Raw genomic sequence first — 20,193 nt, forward strand, 5'->3', positions numbered from 1 at the left:
TCCCATCCTCTGGAAAAGAGGGGGGCTTAGGAATTTTCAAAAAAATAAAAAATTTAAAGCGATATAGATAAATGCATTTTAGCCTTTTGTAGCAATTGGACAGATCAACACAATGGGAAAGGCATTACAACAAAGGTACAATGACTGAAGGACTGGCACAAGAGAGAGGTCCTATAATGTAAGGTAAGATGATTGCTCACCCATATCAGAGGATTAGAGGTTCACAGGAGAAAGCCTCACCAAGGAGGGATCTCCAGGGAGAGATCCTTTTCCAGTGGCTGTCAGCCCTTAAATGAGGTCTAAGAGAGGTGCAGCCAGGCCCTGATCACAGAGCTGAACTGCCTTCACCTGTGCTCCCAGGGCTGACCAGGTCCTTTCCCCAGGTGTGCAATTAGTGGTTCAGGCTCTGACTTAACAGTTCCCACAGTCCTTTAAGTAAAGGTCCACAAAAATGAGGCAGGAATTTGAGATTATGATGCAGATCACAAAGTTTTGTGCATCCTGGATCCAAACCAAATCTGAATATCTGAAAGTTTCCTGTTTTGCATTGTTGTCATCCAGAATTTGCTGCTCTGGGGAAAGCCAAAGGTAACAGTTTCAACATAATGCACAGAAGTCAGAGGAGGCAGCAGAACCTCCAAAGGCTGCTGAAATCAGTACTTCTTGCACCACATGCATACACTCATGCTGGAGGACTTTGGAGGCACATCTGTTCAAAGATGATATAAGTTTTTTTTCTGCTTTTTCTTTTTCCCCCCTCCAACTGATTTTCTTGTTTAGCCTAGAGGAGGTTGCTCTAGCTTTTAAGGGGCCTCTTCAGAAAAGATGCTGAATTGGGACTTCAGGCGAGATATTCCAGTCTTCTCTGGAGAGGAGACTAATGCATAAACAAAGATTTCACAATCTTATCCAGATAAACATCTCTTGGCTTTCCCATCCTGGACAAACTAGCCGTGCTGAAGCAATGCTAACTGAAAACAGGAGACTCCAGCTCTTCTGTAAAAACTTCCCCAGAAGTAAAAACTTCCTGCTATTAATAATTAGCGGTACAAATCTCTTCAGGCACATGAAAAGCAAAAAAAGGAACGGCAGTAGCTATAGAAACATTACTTAGGTAGGAACAGGACAGGTGAATTCTTGCCTGTATTCCATAACATATTCCAGTTACTCTTGTCCAAATAGGAAAGTAACCATCCCTCTCTGTTCACAGGCTATGAGTTATCATTTATTTTATAGAGGGGCTCCCGCAATGGCACAGATAAGGTAAGTCTGTGTTCTGTAACCACATCAGAGATACTGAGCTAGAAATCCCAACAGGAATGTTTCAGCTACAGCAGTTTTCCTCCTGCATGTTCTGTTTTTCCCCCTCTTCTGCTACTCTCATCTTTTCAGCTCCAAAATGCTCCCTATTTTTAGTACACAATTTGGATTAAAAATTAAACAAAATGGGAAATAGCAGACTGACAATCACAATCCCAAAGCACTGTATGCTGATTTCAGATACAGCTTGTCTTGGCAGCATTCTCTTTCCACTAAGTGAAATGCAAGTTTAACAGATCTTCCCCTCACACTCTCACACCTGTCTATTTCCCTGTTTTACCCAGTGTACACTTGATTCCTTTCTATTGCCTTTTTCTTTTTCTTTTTTTCTGATGGATGCTTCTCTCAGGAAATAATGGGAATTTTCATAGCATACTTGGTCTTAGGTTAATTCCTAACGTGCTTGACCTGATGAAGCTCCCATTGACTGAAGTACAAAGGAGCAGCTAGAGGAGATGGCTGGGAAGAATTGGAGAGGGACAGTGACTTGATACAGATGAGAAATTTCAGTGGCATAAAGAAAAGAAAAAAATGAATCTGAAGCACAAAGCTTTTTACCTATCCAGAACTGCTTCGAACTTAATAGAAAATAAAGTCCTCATAAGAGAGCATGAGTATAAAATCACTCTCTGTTATGCACTCTTATTTATAAAGCACAGTAGTGTTGGCTGGTGAAGCACCCGTGAATATAAGGGGAATCATTCAAATGATGGAAATGCAGAGTAACTTACTGGAGCAAATAGTTATTTCAGCAGTATACATCTTCAAAATTGGGTCCTTATTCTAGGAGATTAGTAGCATCACAGGCTGTTCCAGAAACCTTTCAGTCTGTTTCCCCTGGCTATTGATTAGCTTCTTAGCATAGGCTACAATCATGACAAGATACAGCTGAGCTATGAAACAAGGATCAGGAACGGAAAGGTTTGCCATAACGTCACAGACAGCCCTTGTTATTTCAAAAGTATCATGATCTGAGTCTCAGATGACTGCAAAGTGTTTGAACTAATATGTTCTTTCTAATCCACACATTATTTTTAAAGTGCAATCATTACATAAGTGTCACCTGGAAGATGTTCACTGCTAATATTTACTATAACAGCCTTAAAATTACTCCGTTATTAGAAACCAACTTTACCAGAATAGGATTGCAAGCAGCTCCACATAGAAAGACTACAGGTTACATCTCTCCAAGCTATAAAAGCCATCAAAATTTAGATTTTGTTTTTCTGGATCACAGGGTCCAAGCTCACAGAAACTCTAAGCAGCATTTCAGTAGGCTGGCCCCCACCTCACATACCTCATGTTTCAATAAGCAGGTAGCACACATCATGTCCTGGACCTCCAGTACAGCCTTTAGCAGCAGTCCTGTCCATGTTGCCATTCCACTCTGAAGACAAACCTTTCTATCCAGCAGGTATCCTGACATACAGAGGTGCCTAACCAGGTCACCATTCCAAAGCCATTCTCCTCAGTAAGGCCAATTTCAAGCCTCTCTCTAGCACCATTTAACACCTCCCAGACAGGCAGGTGTCTCTATTTACCTCTGAAGGCATACCTGGAAAGTATGGATGAGCTGGGTCAAGCCAGCTGGGTGCTGCTGACATCTGTGTCATTCGTAGGACTTGCTGGCCAGCCTCTTCATACCAGCACAGGTTTAGCTACTTCCAAACATACTGCAATGAACCACCAAAAGTGCAGAAAGGTTGAATGCAAGTGGGTATGTGCAAAAAATGTGCCTCAATAGCAAGCTGATTAGAAAGTATAAAAGCAGTCAGAGAGACCATTTGTCTGTTTGCGCTTCTGAAGATCAGTCATTTGGTCTATTAATTGCTGCCAGGTTCAGTAGTAATATATGAAGATCTCTCTTACTGCAGTTAGCAGGTGCTCACCATTGCATTAATGAAGTGACCTACTTTGTATGCTCAGTGGTTATTTTCCAGATCTGAGTATCTTGAGCGCACACAAAAAAATCAAAGTATACCAACCTTTGCAAGCTATGTGGGTGGGGCTCCCAGACCATGGCTGCAGCCCAGTGCTCCTTCCACATGTGAACTTCCCCAGGGCTAGGTTCTTTATGGGAAGAAGTAGCAAAGAATAACATCACACAAATAACCTCTCTATTTTCAATGGAGAGTTTAAACCAGGAGGAAGGCTCACGGAAGGAAAAAGAGGGTTAGAAGAGGATTCAAGGAGAGGAATGTCCAAAGCTCCTCCCCGAGAGGTGAGAACTTCTGCCAAGTCCTTTTAGGCTATGTCATTGCATGAAGTGCAGTAATGATGCGAGAAGCTCACTAGTTATTCAAGCAAAAAAAAATGTTTACAAATGTTGGCTCCTAAGGTCACTTTAGTGCCTAGGGAACCTCTGCTTTGTGCTATGAGTACTTCACAGTGAGCCCTGACATCTGATCTTGGGTTATTGTTCAGGGATCTGGTGGAAAGTCACCACAACCCCATCTGGCCTCCTAGTTCCCTGGTTTTCTTTCCACAGACAGAAATAGATAAAGGAGGAGGTGCTATATCAGCAGCTTATACCTGGGAGTGAGGCTCGCAATGTCCTCAGGGCAGATACAGCCATCATTCAGCAGACCAGCATCTGGAGCATAGGGTGCAGGAGGGGCTGGCATCTTGACTCAGGATATTTCTAGAGATATGGAAACAAAAGGAAAAGCTGAATGGAAACAGTTCAATGCATGATTGTATAGATTGGTATTAGATATGCAAAATTTGATTTATATTGTTCGGCAGAAGCATACCACGGTCACTAAAAACCTATTACTTAGAAAATCACCCAAGATGGAAGCACTTCAGAAACACCAGCACAGGGAGGGGAGCTGAATTACTGGTCTTCATCCACGGGGCAGTACCTGAAGGCACATAAAGGCAAGTGGTACTGTCATCGTGGAGCCTTCAGGCTTATATTTACTTATACATAGTATTTTTGACCACATTGGAGCAGATAAAATCATGTTTTGCCAAGGTAAAGAGGGAAGCTACTTCACAGATAGGTGATTGTGGGATAGGAGTATGTTTGCTTTGGCTTCTGTCAAGGGCTGGCATGTGGTTACCACAAAGTAGGAGTCCACAGATGTTTCATCTGTTCAGCCTAAAAGCGCAGGTACGGGTTCTGCAGTGTCCAGACACTGTGTGCTTAGTATCACTGCCACTTCTGTCAGGCCATGCCTTGGGGTATCTGTACCTTTCTGTATGGCTTCACTCCCTGTCCCCCCACTGCCAATGACATATAACTCACGGTGCTGCTGGCCAAGGGATGAAATGCACTCAGTGTACCAAGTCTTAGCCCCAAGGGAAAGAGGCACAGGAAGAAGAGAGAGAAAAGGTGCAGTACAGGAAGTCATGAGGTGGGGCTGCTACTCCACGGCATCTTCTGGTGCATGGGCTGAACTTCCCTACTATAGTGATGAGCTTCAAAAGGTGTCTGCATCAAGAAAAACTTCTTTACAGAAGGGGTTGTTAAGCACTGGAATAGGCTCCCCAGGGAGGTGGTTGAGTCACCATCCCTGGATGTGTTTAAAAACCATTTGGATGTGGTGCTCAGGGACATGATTTAGCAGAGGATTGCTAGGGTTAGGGTAGTATGGTTAGGTTGTGGTTGGACTCGATGATCTTTAAGGTCTTTTCCAACCTAAGTGATTCTATGATTCTGAGTACCAAATCCTCATCCAAGTATCTAGGCTGAACTGCTATGGTCTGATTTTCACAAAGGGAGATTATTTGGGACTTTCGTTGCATCTCAACACATACAAGCATTTTAAATAAAAGGAGAGGTTCTCTCTTTTTGTGCTTTGCAAGATGTTCACTCAGGTCTTCACCTTTTGTTTTATGCTTGAAACATCATTTGAATAATAAGAGAAGATATCAGCTGTTTCTCTATTCTTTAATGTGCTTTGAGTCGTACTCTCTCCTGTTCTCGTAAAAGCAATGCTGAAGGGACAAATCTGGTATACAACTGAGGTAAAAGATGTTTTACAGAATCACAAATCAACAGGCATGTTTTCAGAGCTTTTCTGTTTTAATTCTTCCCAGTGAAATGTGTTTAAATACAAATAAGTATGTCCTGACAGTATTTTCTAGCTGAACACTGAAATATTATTGTATGGAAACGTAAAAACCAGAAAGTAGCATTGACAGGAAACCAATAGGAACAAAAGAGCAGTGTTACTAAATGCCAACATATAAAAAGGAAACACTGTGGTGAAACAAATGGGGATCATGATACCATCTCAGTTTTCCAAACTGTGCTGTGATAAGAAACAGAGCATAAGAAACATAACTGTGCTGTTATGATATGTTAACCAATGTGATTATACCTCAGTGCATAAAAATACAGAGAAGCCTCTATATTAGAAAATCATTTGTTGAAATTCAGTACTCCAGAATTCTGTTCCAAGGTGGCAACTCATTTTTTGTCTCCTTTTTAATACGTACTCTTCATTCTGTTTTAGTACCATTTTTAAAAAATGTTTATTGCATACACTTTGAGGAATTGCTTCTTTTTATGTGTTTTTCTGTCAAAGTATTGTTTTTTTTTTTTACCACATGGTACGACGTTGGAAGGAAGCAGCATGCATGAGGAATGGCCACATGGCAGCAGTGTGCACTGGCATTGGTCTGATGGGTGCTGTGGTCACAGAGCACTCAGGTGAATTCATTGGTTATATTGAGTTTGTGCAACAGATTCATTGTTTGAGGTGCTTTGGCCAAGAACCACAAAGGCCTATCTTGTCAGTGTCAGAAACATAACCAAATAAACAATACAGCAGAGGTAAGTACTTCACTATATCAAGCAAACATATATCCTTCTGTATGTTTGCAGGTGAGATTGCCCACATGGCTTTTTGAAAGGCAGTTTGCAGTCACTTCAGAAATAAGGATGCCTGCCAGGCTCTCCTAACATACCATAGCAGAAGTATAATAAAGCGTTACGTACAGCTGTAGTTACTGACTGACCTGGAGCACAAGCACTGTGAGTTCTACGGGGAGGAGCTGGGCTGGAATGTGCTGGATGAACTTTTGAAATTCCCACCTACATTTTCTCAGTAGTGCCCAAATCTTGTAATTTGCCACTGGAACTGAATCAAACTACACAGAGCAATATGGGCTCATTGCAGTAATGGACAAATTGACATTGCCTGAGGACAGCACAAGCTCTGACTGCCCAGAAATTCAGGCAGCATCTTGCACGTGCTGTGAGAAGCTGAAGTGTGGATTTTTAAGCTCTGGTGCTTGGCAAACTTTGAAGTGGTCGAAAATTAGATTGATTGAGCATCAGAGACAAGAGCATTATTCTTATAAAACTCCTTCACTCTTCCCAATAAAAAGATTGTTGTAAGCGCAGAAATGTAAGTGCTTTGACAAGAAAAAGCAACAGCAAGGAGTAGACATTGGCTGACTTCTGTAAACCTGAAAAGAATTAATCTTTTGAAAATAGAAGTCAGGATCTCAGCTGTGGAATAAAAAGGCTCAGTTCCACTCTCTTCAACATAATTGTGCTGCCTGAGCCGTCTAGCACTGTGTCATATTCACAAGACGCTCTGGTACCATTGTCATGGATTCTCCTTTTTCTAGCATGGGCAAGGGAACTGTGGTAGGAAGAGCAAAGCAGAGAGGGAAGGGAAAAAAAGCCATAAGGAAAGAAAGAAATGCAATGAAGTAGTCCAAGCAACCACAGTGTTAGCCACAGCCTAGATGTATGTGCACAGAGTTGTCATGAGTTTTATAGGAGACACACTGCACTCCACATTGTCTGCCTGGGGCAGGCCACCCTCAGAGCAGCTTTCTTCACGGGCAGTGGGAAGGCAATCTGCCAGAAACTCCTCTATTGCCCCAGTTTCGGAGCAGGCACGGTCACAACTGGAGTCCCAGGACATCAGCCTAGGGAGCCATGCTTTGTAGAGGGACAGCACCTGGAAGTGGGGAGAGGGCATAAGTGGTCAGGCCTGTTCAGAGAGAAGGATGAGGAGGAAGCCATGATGGTGACCACAAGGCTGTGTGTCTTTAGTCAGCCTGAGGAAAGCAAGGAAGCCAGGATTTGGAGCAAACACACTCTCGTTGGCTGCTGAGGACCCGTCAGAGGATCCGGTGTGGTCGAGCAGCCAAGGAGGACTAGGGCTGCAGCTTGCTGGCCATCTGTGCCTGCCAGCCTCACGCCAAAGCTGCTCCCCGCAGGACCTTGCCCTGACACACGCTCTCATTCTGTCAGGCAAGGGAGGGAGGCGAAGGAGGAGAGGTATAGAATGCTATCTTAAGGGGGATTTTCAGTGTTAACAAATTTCTGTGTTCCTGTAAGAGCTGTGACTGATTGCACCAAAATCCTCTTGCAGACAATCTGAACAGCTAAAGAGTATAATATAAAAAATGCATGTGCTATGCAGAGCCACACTCGTGTTATCGCTCTCCTACCTGCAGCACATCCTGTGTGCCACTGACTTCATTTAAGCTACATTAGACTAGGGACATATTTTAAAGAAACACCCACTCTCTGAGAAGCACCAGTTCATGTGGTTACATACACTTTGCATTAAATATTGAACCTCTCGTCCACAGAATTCAATGCCTGAGTAAAGGCAAATTTGTATCCGAACAAAAACCTCTTGCATATTTACCTAACAATTTGCCATGAAATATTCATATGCTTAACTACTGACACAGTAAAACTTCACACCAGCTTTCCTAATGTGTATGCCTGCACGCAGTGCAGCAAGGCAGCCAGCATCTACATGCATTTTTACTCCTTGAGTGTAACATCCCATACACATTCCTTGGGGCAGGTTGTTATTTACACACACCCTTGTCTCTGCAATAAACATCTGAGAGGAAACAGAGGTGGAGGAGGAGGACTGACTGAAGGGCATCCAGCATCCCACTGACTCCCAGCTGTGACACACGGTGTGTGCTGTTGGTTGTATTTCTGACAGGCCTTCAGTTGCAGGGAATCTGTCGCAGAATGTCCCCATGCTGTCAGGAGCACAGTCTGATCACAGGCACTGCATTTCTCTCATTCAGAAGGACCTCCTGGCCACTTGAGTGGGAATCTGAGGAAGCGCCTCAGGCGACCCCACCTGTGGGCCGCAGTGCTATGCCCACGTGGAGTAGCTTGTAGCCATATTTGCTGTGCCAGAGGCAGGCCGGGGGACACAGTCAGATCATTTTGAATTTGTAGATTTTTTTAAATGAAATTGAATTGAAAGAAGCATTAGCTTCATCAAAAAGCCAAATTCCGTTAGAGTTATCAAACATCACTCAGCTGCGAACAAAGTTCTGTTCTTTCTCTGTGCTTATTTGCTCTTTTCATGTCCTTAGCATTAATTTCCCGCAGGTTTCCTACCACTGCGTACAGTCTGATGAGGAGATTCTTTCACTGGGCCCCTGCTGCAAAGTCCTCTAACTGCCTAGTGACAACAGACACAATTAGCCTGAAGGGGGGGAACAGCCAAAGATAATCCAGTGAAATGACAGCTGCAAACATCCCATTTGATACCCTTCAGTGTGTGCTAATGACTCTTTTCAGCACATGCCAGTGAGAGACATTGTGAGCATGACTGAGGAGTGGAAAGGAATGAGAGCTGAGGAAAGTAATACAACATTTTTATCAAAAGATAAATGCACAAAGAATCGTTATAGACAATCCCTTGCTTATGCATGAGTTTACACATGATATACACAAGAAAAAGGAGAACGTGGTCCACTTCTGCCCTCAATTATGTGGTGCAATGGACAGGCAACTTAAGGGAATAGTATCTCCTGGAGGAGAGAAGACAGAGAGGATCTTACAAGGTTTATGAATATCTAAAGTGTGGGTGTCAAATGGATGGGGCTCTTTCCAGTGGAACCCAACAACAGGATAAGGGGCAATGGGCACCAACTGGAACATAAGAGACGTTCCATCCAAACATGAGGAAAATCTTCACTTTTAGGGTGACAGAGCACTGGAACTGGGCTATCTGGGGTGGCTGTGGTGTGTCCTTCTCTGGAGATATTCAAAACCTATCTGGACACTTTCTTGTGAAGCATGTTCTGCTTCCCTTCTGCTCTGCCCCAGAGGTGTAAGCCCAGTTCTCAATCAAAGGCAGTGCTCTCTGTGCTGTTTCTTGCCTTACATACAACATGATTTGTCATCAAAAGCCTGTCTGTCTATTGGCATCTCTAAAACACCTACCACCTCATACGATACCTTAGCAGCGTACATGGAGGTAAGTGGTTATGGGTATCTTAAAAATATTTTTATTTATGTTACTATTTCTATAGGTAGCTTGAAATAAACATTATGTACTTGCTCTGCTTCTTCTGAAAAGGCTTGTTAGATTTATTTTTTTTCTATTTCCTGTTTACCTGTTTCTCCTGAGCTTTTTCCTTTTTTTTTTTCTCCTGTGCCTGAATCTCGTTCTGCGTTCGTAAAAGAACAAAAAAGTCTGACCCTTTTACAAGAACATTTTAAAAAAAGTTTTCTAGAGAAAATGATTATTCTGGCTAAAAGAATGTAAATTGCACCTGCTGCTTAACTCACAAAGGAAACCTATCTATTTTAATTTGTAGTAAAGCAGAGGATTGGGTGAGGCTAAATAGGTATGTGAGCTCCTTTGTTGTTTGAGCTCATACTGCCTAGGGCTTGGTTCCATCAGCTAATAAACAGAGCTGGTGACAAGATCAAACAAATACCCAACTACAGTTGGGTCTATTTAAAATAATGTTTAGAAGACAGAAACTGAGAAAACCATGAGTTTTCATGCTGTGACAAGTGAGACACAAGAGCCACTGTTGGAGGGACAGCACTCAGATCAGGGAAGAGGTTCAGGCACAATTAAGCAGAAGGAACACTTCACTGAAATTTAAAAATATATATTATAAATAAAACATTTAAATCTCAATTTATTTATATTGCTTAAAATGAGTTCCTGCTGTAACAGCTTGTTTCTAATAAATATGAAATACCTTCTATTTGTATACTTGTATAGCCCTTAATGGTAATCAGCTTGCTCCTCAGAGCAAAAAATTTGGCCATATGACTTAATAATCCTCCAAAACTTGCTGGGCTTCTTAGCATCCCTTACAGCTTCACCAGGTAAGCAGGTATCATGCACGTTGATACTGACAACTCAGTAACAACTAAAGCTGCCAGCCTTCGTGGGTAAGCACTCACTCCTCTTGCAAGGAGAGATGAGAGTCAGGCTTGTGGTAGAGAAAAGCAGAAATGCAAAAGAGAGACAACTGTATAAACGTACTTCTGTTATTTTTTTCTTCTTCGCTTTGTTACCTTCTTAATGCAGGTGGCATTCAGGAACAATGCCATTTTTAACAAAGGGGAACATCAGGTTTCCATTCATTGATAGAAAACCAGGATAAGGGTCTCTATCTTCTTTGTCATACACAGCAAAGCACTATTCTCTTTGTAATCACAACAGATGGAGAAGGATTTCAGGGATCCAGAGATCAATTCAGTCTGATAGAATTCTGCCCCACAAATGAGGTAAGGCACCACTTGCCACTCTGCCCAGAGGCCAGCAGCTTGCATACGCTTGTAGCTGGCAGCACACTGGCAAATGCTGCTTAGTGTTTTTAGGAACAAAGGGCATAGTACAATTTGTGAAGAGCAGGTGCCAAACTACTCTCAGAATGCCAGGGACGGGCAGGAGGAGTGGCCCATAGATTTCCATCAGCTCAGCAGTGCTGCAAAGAAGAGCAAAATTGCACCGTCTCACCTCCACCTGGTTCTGCGGTGTGTTGGAACACTATCGAGGCAGCCCAACATCTATCTCTTCCTCTAAGCACCTCCCTTCTAACAGGCTGACTTTCAAAGCGCTGAGCAGCCACAGCTCCCACTGAGATCACCGAGGGTTGCAGCAGCTTAGCATGTGTGAAAGATTGGGGGATTTTCATTTCCACATTTAAATACCATCGCTGGTGTTTGATTTCAGGTATCCAACACTTACAATGGGACCAGAGCAAACAAGTATTTCCACTCTGACTAATAGCTCCTGGGAAGCTGAGCACATAAAAAAATAGTTGTGAGCCTGAAGGTTTCTTTCAGTAAACCTCTTTTCACATAAAGAAAATTGGAAGAAAGCAACATATATTTTAATTTAAATATCTCCTAATGTATTTACTCAAACAAAATACCAGCCATTTCTAATATAGGACCATGTGTGCAGAATGCATAATGGAGTGCACTGGAGCTTTCTCTAGCACGTCTTTTCATATCCTCACTTCTGCTTCTGATTAGGTTGGAAGCACAGTGCTGGGTTGGAGTAATGAACATCTACCCAGTAATTTTTGTGAGAGGAAATTGAACAACCAGCTCCTTGGCCATTATTCCTGTGAATTTCCCAAGCTATGAATGCATCAAATAGTAACAGAAAAACACGAGTTCTGTTAAGTTCTGTTAAGAAAAAAGGTGTATCTGCAGGCTTTATGGAAAACAAAAACAAAACCTCTAAGAACAAATTTTGACTCATTTGTTAGTGAGAAACCAGGTGCTTGGTAACACAAGATCATAAGGCCTCAAAAACAAACAGGACCCGGGAAAATGGCTGCAAGTTGTAACAGAGGAGGTTTAAGTTAGACATGAGGAAAAACTTCTTCTCTCAGAGAGTGGTCAGGCCTGCCCAGGGAGGTGGTGGAGTCGCCATCCCTGGCAGTGTTCAAGAGGCACCTGGATGAGGAGCTGCAATATATGGTTTATTGCTTGTGGTAGCAGTGGTAATGAGAAGACGGTTGGACTAGGTGATCTTATAGGTCGTTTCCAACCTTGTGATTCTATGATTCTATGAAAAAGACACTGGCTTCAGAAAAAGCCACGCATTTGCCACCCAAACTTTAGACATTTTCTGAACTGCCTGACATCCAAAACAGCTCAGTATTTTTACCAAATGCTACCCTGTACATTTGGAAACGGAGAAAGACAATATTGCTAGTGAGGAACATTACTCTGATGTACCATCTTTGCAACACGTAACAAATATAGGACTTTGTTTCACTTCCCCAAAATTAGCATTAATACCAGTAAGAGTTTATAGAATTTATTATGAAAAAACGGAAACAGTGAATGACTAACTTTGTGATCTTGGCAGCCAAAAGTTTATAATTTGATATAATATACATGAATGAGGAAAACAGGGTGAACTTTAATTCTTATGTGTTTATAAACTGTCTGAAATACATGACATCAAAACCCTCAGCAGTAGCAAAAAGCAAGGTGCTCGTGTCCATTGAGTAATACAAATATAACATTCAATTCTATTTTTTCCCTTTGACTGCCAATTTTATGGCACTTCATTTAAACCTGAATCTCCAAAGAATCAATTCAAATTAGCTTTATAATTTTCCCCAAAGAATCTGCTTTAAAATAAATTGAATTGGAACGTAAGACTTAGTAAATGAGTATAAGATTCAAGTGAACTTTTCTGAAGGAAAACCTCTTTTAATCAGAAGACAAATAAAGCTCAGGTGCGGCAACATATGACAGCTCTAAAAATAGTTTGTCCTTTGCTGGTGGTTTAACATTGGACAAACCATGTTTTGTATAGTTGTGATGTCTAAGGATTTCTTGTCGTGTTTCTGGTAATATAAGTTGATCTATAAGATGGTGTTCTACAGTGGACATCAGAAAGCCCCTTTTTAAAATAAAGAACTGTCATTGCATCAAATCTTAATGATCCTGCAGAGGACTGGCCTGGAAGGAAAGGCACAAAAATGCAGCTCTGTGCCAGGGGGGTTGTCAGAAGAAAGCCAAGGATGCTCACCTAAGGTGATTACCAGATTTTAACCAATGACTAGATATTCTGCAGAGCATTGAGCCCAGATGTCAACAGCCCTTCTGAGTCCTATCCCCATCATTAATTTTCACTATATCTCCTTGGCAATTCATTTAGCTTCCTTTTACAGTGTTGAATAGCAAATGCAGAGAAAGTGTTAAGTTTAATTATCATATCACATACGCATAAAAATCACTTTGCCTTCTACTTATATGCAGCTGTGCTCAAGGTGGAAATCTGGCATTGAGATAATATTAATTCCAGCCACAGCTTCAAGTGGCCCCAGTGTCAGCTGTCCCCAGTACCGTCCCCACAGAAGGACAGCTGGGGCATGGAATGTGTTCCTGCAGCACTTTGCCCACTGCAGTCTTCATGAAGCCAATGCAACAGCCATCCACAGGAAGGTGCTCCTCCTGCCCTATCATGGCTTCTGATGGGGCAGAACAGTTTTGAGTACTTCTCATTAAGTACGGATGATGGCACCTACATCCAATACGTCACCAGTATCTGTATCAGGACAGACTCTACAACAGCTCCAATGTAAATCATATACATTTTTTTTTGTATTCAAAAAGGAAAAAGAAAACAAAAAACCATAACCACCCAATCCAACAAGGCAGCGTGGGCCAGCAGCTCCCTGTGGACCACGAAGGCTTTCTGCAGGGAGACAGGAGCCAAAGACAGGGGCCAGGCCAAGACATGGCCACTGTTAGGCCTGGTTTGGCAGGGCCCATGGCTGCCAGGGCTGGGCTGTGGGGAGCTGTAGCCCAGCCCTGCTGGGGCCTCACTGAGGCAGCAGCCAATGGCCCTGGGCTGATGCGGGGTCCTGGGCTGTGAGCAGGTCAGGAGGGACTGGGCAGAAGCTGTAAGGCCCTCAGGGCTATGACACAGTTTCTAATATTTATTCTTCTGTTTTACAGCTTATAACACAGACAGACACTACACTGAAGAGCAAAAATTCCTCCATTTTACCAAGCAGCCTTCATCATTATTATTTCAGGCTTCTGCTTGAAAAGACATATTGCTAATATGCATATGGGCAATGACAAGACCAAGATGCCCACCAAAGCACAAACTACAGAAGAACAAACATACCTTTGATTTTTCATAGATGCAGCCAGAGAAGTCATAATTCAGGACACCTCGTTATTCACTTAATTATTCATTTTGTTTATTTACAGTAGAGATATTACACATAATATGGTGTAAATCCCCAGCATCCTCAAACACCAGATGCTGTTTTTTCTCTGCAGTCCCAAAAGGAAAAACCAAAGCATCACTGTGAGAATTAACAAAAAAGCCCAATTAAATTCTTTGCCAGAATGTTGGTTTCCCAAAGATAAAAGCTGCAAATTAATAATAAGCTTCTGGTCACCTCCCTTATCAATTTTGCTCCCATTAGGAATTACAATAATCCATGTTTAAAATGGAAGATATCAGGTAAGCAAGCGAATTTTTTTAAAATTTATTTCAAAACTGCAAATATATAATGCCTCACCATTTTCTCATCTCAAACACAGATCGTCAGGAAGAGCTGCTAAGGACATGGCTCAGTTGAGTGAGAAGATAGGCACAGATGGTGGTATAGATGCAAGAGAGAAAAGTTTTCATCTAAGATATAGAGAAATGCACAGGGACTCGACAGGTCTCAGAGGTCGCTGTCTTATCTCCCTGTCCCATAGCTGCACTGACTATACCTAAGCTCATTCTTGCAGGTATATATTCAGCCTACTCTTAGACACTCTCTCTTTATGGGCATTTGACCACAGCTTCAGACAACAGACCCCTGACAGTCACTCTCTGATTACTGAAGAATTTTTCCTGCTTTAAAGTAAACCTCACTTGCTATAATTCTATCATGTTAGTTTTTGTACTTCCAGTGGATGGGAAGAAAAGTGTTAATATCTGCAATTCCTGTGTTCATTTGAATATGTTATCACATTCTTCCTCAGTTTTCATTCCTCATTGAACAATCCCAGCTTATTATTCAGTTGTTCTGCAAAGATCAAGTTGTCCACAATACTCACAGTTCTTGGGACTCTTGCTAAAGGATCTCCATCATCAGGCAGTGGTTGCAATCAAATGCATTGATAAATGCCCATTTACCACTTTCCAGAGCATGTATATTCAAGCCTGGGAAGGAACACACACAAAAAAAAAGTAACATAACTGAGCCTAGAAGAGCTTCCTTGTTAGAAAATCTAATTCTACTGTATTGATCAGCATTTCTGGAGGCCAGAAAGCTCAACGGTGATTTTCTGCCTACTTTGACTTTTAAAGCAAGCTAAAGATGTCTCAGACACCACTCACTGTTGGGGGGGGGGGGGGAGGGGAGAGGGAGAGTGGGGGGGGTTAAGGATGTTTTCCCATGTAGGGCCACAGAAATTGGCTCGAGCTGCAGCCACCTGTGGACCCCAGCTGCTCCCTGATGTTTCGCCGGTGCCAGGAAAGCCCTAGTGGTGTATTTTGAATGGAGAGAAGGCTTAATGCTGCCACTTCATGCTCACAGCAAACATTAAATTTTTCAGGGCTCCAGAAAATCAGGCATCTTCCAATTAGATTTTCATTCAATTTGGAGAGATTATTATTATATGCACATTTCTTAAAAGGTTTTGACAGGGCACTGCTCTTTTTTTTCTATCAGAGTCCCACAGGCAGACTCGCATTAAACACTTCTAGTTCATGCGTGGGACCAAATCAGTGCTTTCATTATCAAGGAGCAACACATCTTAGGTTGCAACCAGACGGCTCTTGAGCAATTATGCGCATGCATTAACTGGCACAAGGAGGTGAAACATCAAACATAGCTTGCCAACCCGTTGTTGCCCATGTGATTTCCCTGGTAATACCAGAGACCGCTTCACAGAGTTGAAGTATTTAGATTCTCTGTTGATTAATTCAGGAAGGGGTTTTGCAAAACATGCAAGAAGTGCAGCATTCGAATAACTGGAGATAAGTAAAATTGGTCAGAAAACAGTGGATAGGAGGTTATCTCAGCAGGAAGAAGGATGGATTGAATATGTGGATGTTTCTTAGAGGTAGAGACTCCTTACAGATGTGTTTGTGGAGTACTTTGATAATGGAATCTCGTGCGAGGATAAATGCTGTTGCAGTAACTATTCTTGAAGTGGTGACCATGAGAATTGAAAGGAAATAAAAGCTTTTATAGTGAATTGCACGCAGTTTACAGCACAGATGCCTTAAAAATCATAAAAATACAAAGTTGAAGATAACCCTACCCCTATCTTTCAGTAAAGTGAATAAAACACATTTTATATTATACAGTACCAGCATAACTATAGAGTTTAGATTAACTGTTATGCTCTGAGAAGTGACTATAAAATGATATTGCAGTTTCTTGTTTATTGGGCACCAATGATTTTTTGATCAAATATATTTTGTAAGTAAAAAAAATGTTTTGTGTAGCTGCAAAACTTCCAAGAAATGTAATTAGATTACTGTTTTCATGCTCTATCATCAGAATTCAAGATTACACGGACAAAATAAAAGCTTTGCTGACACCTCTGATTCCACTGGCTACAGGTGAGATATTAAAAACGTGCAGGGTATTTCTCTGCAGTGGAGCACAACACAGAGACCTCCACAGTCAGAAATAGATGAACTAGCTCAGATATTGAAAGCAGCTTAGCTTTAGCTACTTTTCACTGACATGAATTATCTCATTGCATCACTGTACGTACTGTGCCAAGCCCCAAGGTGTTCAGCAACACGTGGAATGTAACCTCAGTGAAGCATGCTGTTTATTTTCAGAGACACTTCTGAAAATCCCTTCGCTGATCCCTTCATGTTCATATTGTCTTTGAATCATGTGAAATGGATTACAAAAAACCATACACCATACAATGTTATCTACCTGAACTTCAGTAAGTCCTTAGGCATGGCTGTGACAGAACAAGGGGAAATGGCTTCAAATTAGAGCAGGGGAGATTAAGACTGGATATGAGGCAGAAATTTTGTTTGTTTGGAAGAGGACGATATTTTTTGTTTGTTTTTTATAATGAGAGCAGTAAAGCACTGGAACAGGTTGCCCAGAGAAGTAGTGGAGCCCCATCCCTGGAGACAGTCAAGGTCAGGCTGTATGGGGCTCTGAGCAACCTGATGGAGCTGTAGGTGTCTCTGTGCACTGCAGGGGAGTTGGACTAGATGACATTTAAGGGTTCCTCCCAAGTGAAATGATTCTATTACAACCACAGCTATGGAATAAAAATGTGTTAACAAAATACCAATTTATCTCATTTTGTATGAAAACCGTACTTCCATTTGTTTGTGTATTTCCCTCAATTATTTAAATGCATTTTTAGTATCATTTTCAAGGTTTGCTCAATCCTACTCGCACGCTGTGGTCAGTCTGACAGAGCACTGCAGTCTTGGCTTCATTTGCTTCTGGACCTGTTCCAGTTCTGTTGTTCAAAACAGTGTCCTTTCTAAGTCCTCATCAGCACTTCTGCTATACGGCCAGCAAGACTGTTTAAAGATGGTAAGCTATCTTTTTTGTGTATAACAACTTCATTAACAGAAGTCTAAATTTTGTTAAGCTAAATTCTTGCTGTTGCAAAGTAAATTGAAAAGGAAGTAGGGAGGAATTTGAAGTTGTTCATTTACAGCAGGAAGGTACAGTCTCAGGAAAAAAAAAAATCAAAATACAATCTGCTTAACTTGGCTTCAGATCCCCCTTCAGGAGAATTTTTAGGTAGACTTCCCAGGGAAATACATTCAAAGGGACGTTGTATTAACAGAGATTTTATCTCCTAGAAATCTCAACTTTTTAATGTCATAACAGGATGTCACATCTACAACCATTGTGTAACAGAAAGAGTGAAGAAAACCTATATAGTGAGAGATGGAAGATAGGCACTCCAATTATTGTCACCCACTTTGGAAGAAGTAATACTTCCTGGAATCCAGAATACTCTGTAGAGGCTCTCAGAGAAGTCCACAGCTTTAAACACAAAGTCACAGAAAAATAACCATGCCTGTGATCTTCATTTGCTCATCTTTACCATTTGAGAAATATAAATGGATGTTCAAAACAGTATAAATTACATTTGCACTCATTCTAAAATGCCTTTGCAGTGTGAGAATGACATAAAAGGCTTAAATATAAATAAGAACTGCAGACTGTGTGAGAGATAATACAATACTCAGGCAATAAGGAATCAGAGGATGGCACTGTATGTGTCAATCAAAACATTTTTAAAAATCAGGTCTTGTTAAATAAACTTGATATGATTTTCATATGAAATTACAAGTCCATATGTCAATGCAGTTCTGATATGACAGCCCCTGTGAGGCGCTGGACTCAATATTAAACAACATTTGGATTTTGAAATTACTTTATAAAAGCAACACAACATATTCTAAAGGGATTCAAGTGCCTCAAAAAGCTCATTTATGAGAAATCTTTACTGAATATATGTGTTCAAACATTTTCTGCATTCTGCACTTCTATTTTCTGGAAAACTGGTTCTGTGATCTTTCTTCATTAATATCTTATTCTCTAATGACTGTGTTAGTTCATTAGTTAGTCATTTTTTTAAAACCACATTCAGACACTTGATGCAATATACAAACCATCAGGCACATCTTTGTGAGATACAGGGAGAAAAAAATATATTTTTTCAATCTAAATAAATAGAGATTTTGAAGTAAAAACTAACCAAAGGATTTGTTCATCCCTTCTTCTACATGCAAATACATCCTTGGATCTTTCCAACTTTGATGACGCAGTCCTTGTCAAGAAGACTACAACTCTGCTGAAAGTGCTAGAGAAGTCATTTAAAAGCCAGCAGGCGTAAGTGAGAGCAAAGTTGCCGCTGAGGAACTTCCTCTCTCGGCATAAGACTGTGGCACACTATTAATTAGCAGTTAAGATCTAATCTCATTTGCACACTTCCTAGCTAAGAGAGCTGTATGAGAACAGCAAATCTATACAGAAGATCATACACACACTACTACATACACTACTGACTATTATGACAGCCTAAATTTTGTTCCTTCAACAATGACTGGAAGGGTCCAATTCCTTCTAGCATTTATCTGTTTTAGCAGTTCCTTAAACGTCTCTGAGACAGCCAGTGTGCCCTCCAGCCTTCTCCACCCAGTGCCCCTGGATGCTGGGGCAGTGTGAGGGCACTGAGCAGGGCAGCGTCCTCAACTGAGTGCTCTTCCCCGTTGGTACAGTTGGAAACAGGCTACAGAACTAGATGGATTGTGGACCTGACCCTACAGAGTATTTCTTATCCAGCAGGACTAAGCTGCCTGATTTCTTTATGTCCCTTGGTCTATGTACATCCTACCTAAGTTTTTTTTTTAGTTCCGTACTGTAGCTAGAGAACTGCCACAGCAAACTGCAATAGTGAATCACTGCAGTGGAATACCAGCACCTAATAAGTTTCAGTATTAAATGATTTTTTTTTTCAATAAATCCATATGACTCACTTTTCTTAAGCTCCACTAAATTTAGGTGATTTGCTAAGTTTAGAAACCTACAGCTGTTCTCATGGGTTGCCATGAATGGAGAAAAATCTCTCCAAGAAGCAGTCTCTGCCTGATCACAATACACCCAGGCTGTGGCCCCACACCAAAACGGCCTGGCAAGGCCGCAGAGGGTGCTGTGAGGGCTCTCAGCAGGTGCTGAGTGCAGCTTCAGCCTCAGAGCAGCACCACTGTGTCAGCACAGCAGAATTCAGGACCCGAGTCACACTCCCAGACAGCATCCTGCACAACATTGCCCAGCAGAGTACAAATGCACCAGCTGTCAAGGACCAGCCCAGTGATCTTTGCACTACAGCTCATGCTCTCAGTGAGCTCTGGAAGCAAGGCTGTCACTGTAAGGAGTGACAGATTTCAGAAGCCAATAGTTAGCTGCCTCAGTAGTTTTGCAGATTGCAAGAGTCATCTTCCTATTCACGTGTAGGTGCTTAAATAAGTCAAAAATATCACTTTTCTTTTTATTTGTTATTGTTACATATATATTATTTCCAAGTTACAAATATATTTTATGATGTAAAGTTACATGATGTATGAATGAAGATAATGGAAAAAATGAATTCTGATTCCTAATGCCATTTCTGAATTAGCTGTA

The 20,193-nt window shown here is 41.5% G+C and overlaps 1 protein-coding gene across 1 annotated transcript in view; it reads right to left on the bottom strand.

Annotated features, from left to right (window-relative positions):
• FOXN3 (forkhead box N3) overlaps nucleotides 1–20,193 on the bottom strand; it is a 230,321-nt gene that overhangs the window by 206,450 nt on the left and 3,678 nt on the right. Inside the window, exons 2-3 of the mRNA XM_085225480.1 lie at nucleotides 15,116–15,221; nucleotides 3,853–3,961 (exon numbers count right to left, since the gene is read on the bottom strand). Of these exons, the coding sequence (XP_085081606.1) occupies nucleotides 3,853–3,898 (46 nt within the window). The 5' untranslated portion in view covers nucleotides 3,899–3,961; nucleotides 15,116–15,221. The remainder of the gene's footprint in view (nucleotides 1–3,852; nucleotides 3,962–15,115; nucleotides 15,222–20,193) is intronic.

The sequence above is a fragment of the Meleagris gallopavo genome, chromosome 5, assembly GCF_905368555.1.
Source record: "Meleagris gallopavo chromosome 5, MGAL_WU_HG_1.1, whole genome shotgun sequence".
Lineage (NCBI taxonomy): Eukaryota > Metazoa > Chordata > Aves > Galliformes > Phasianidae > Meleagris > Meleagris gallopavo.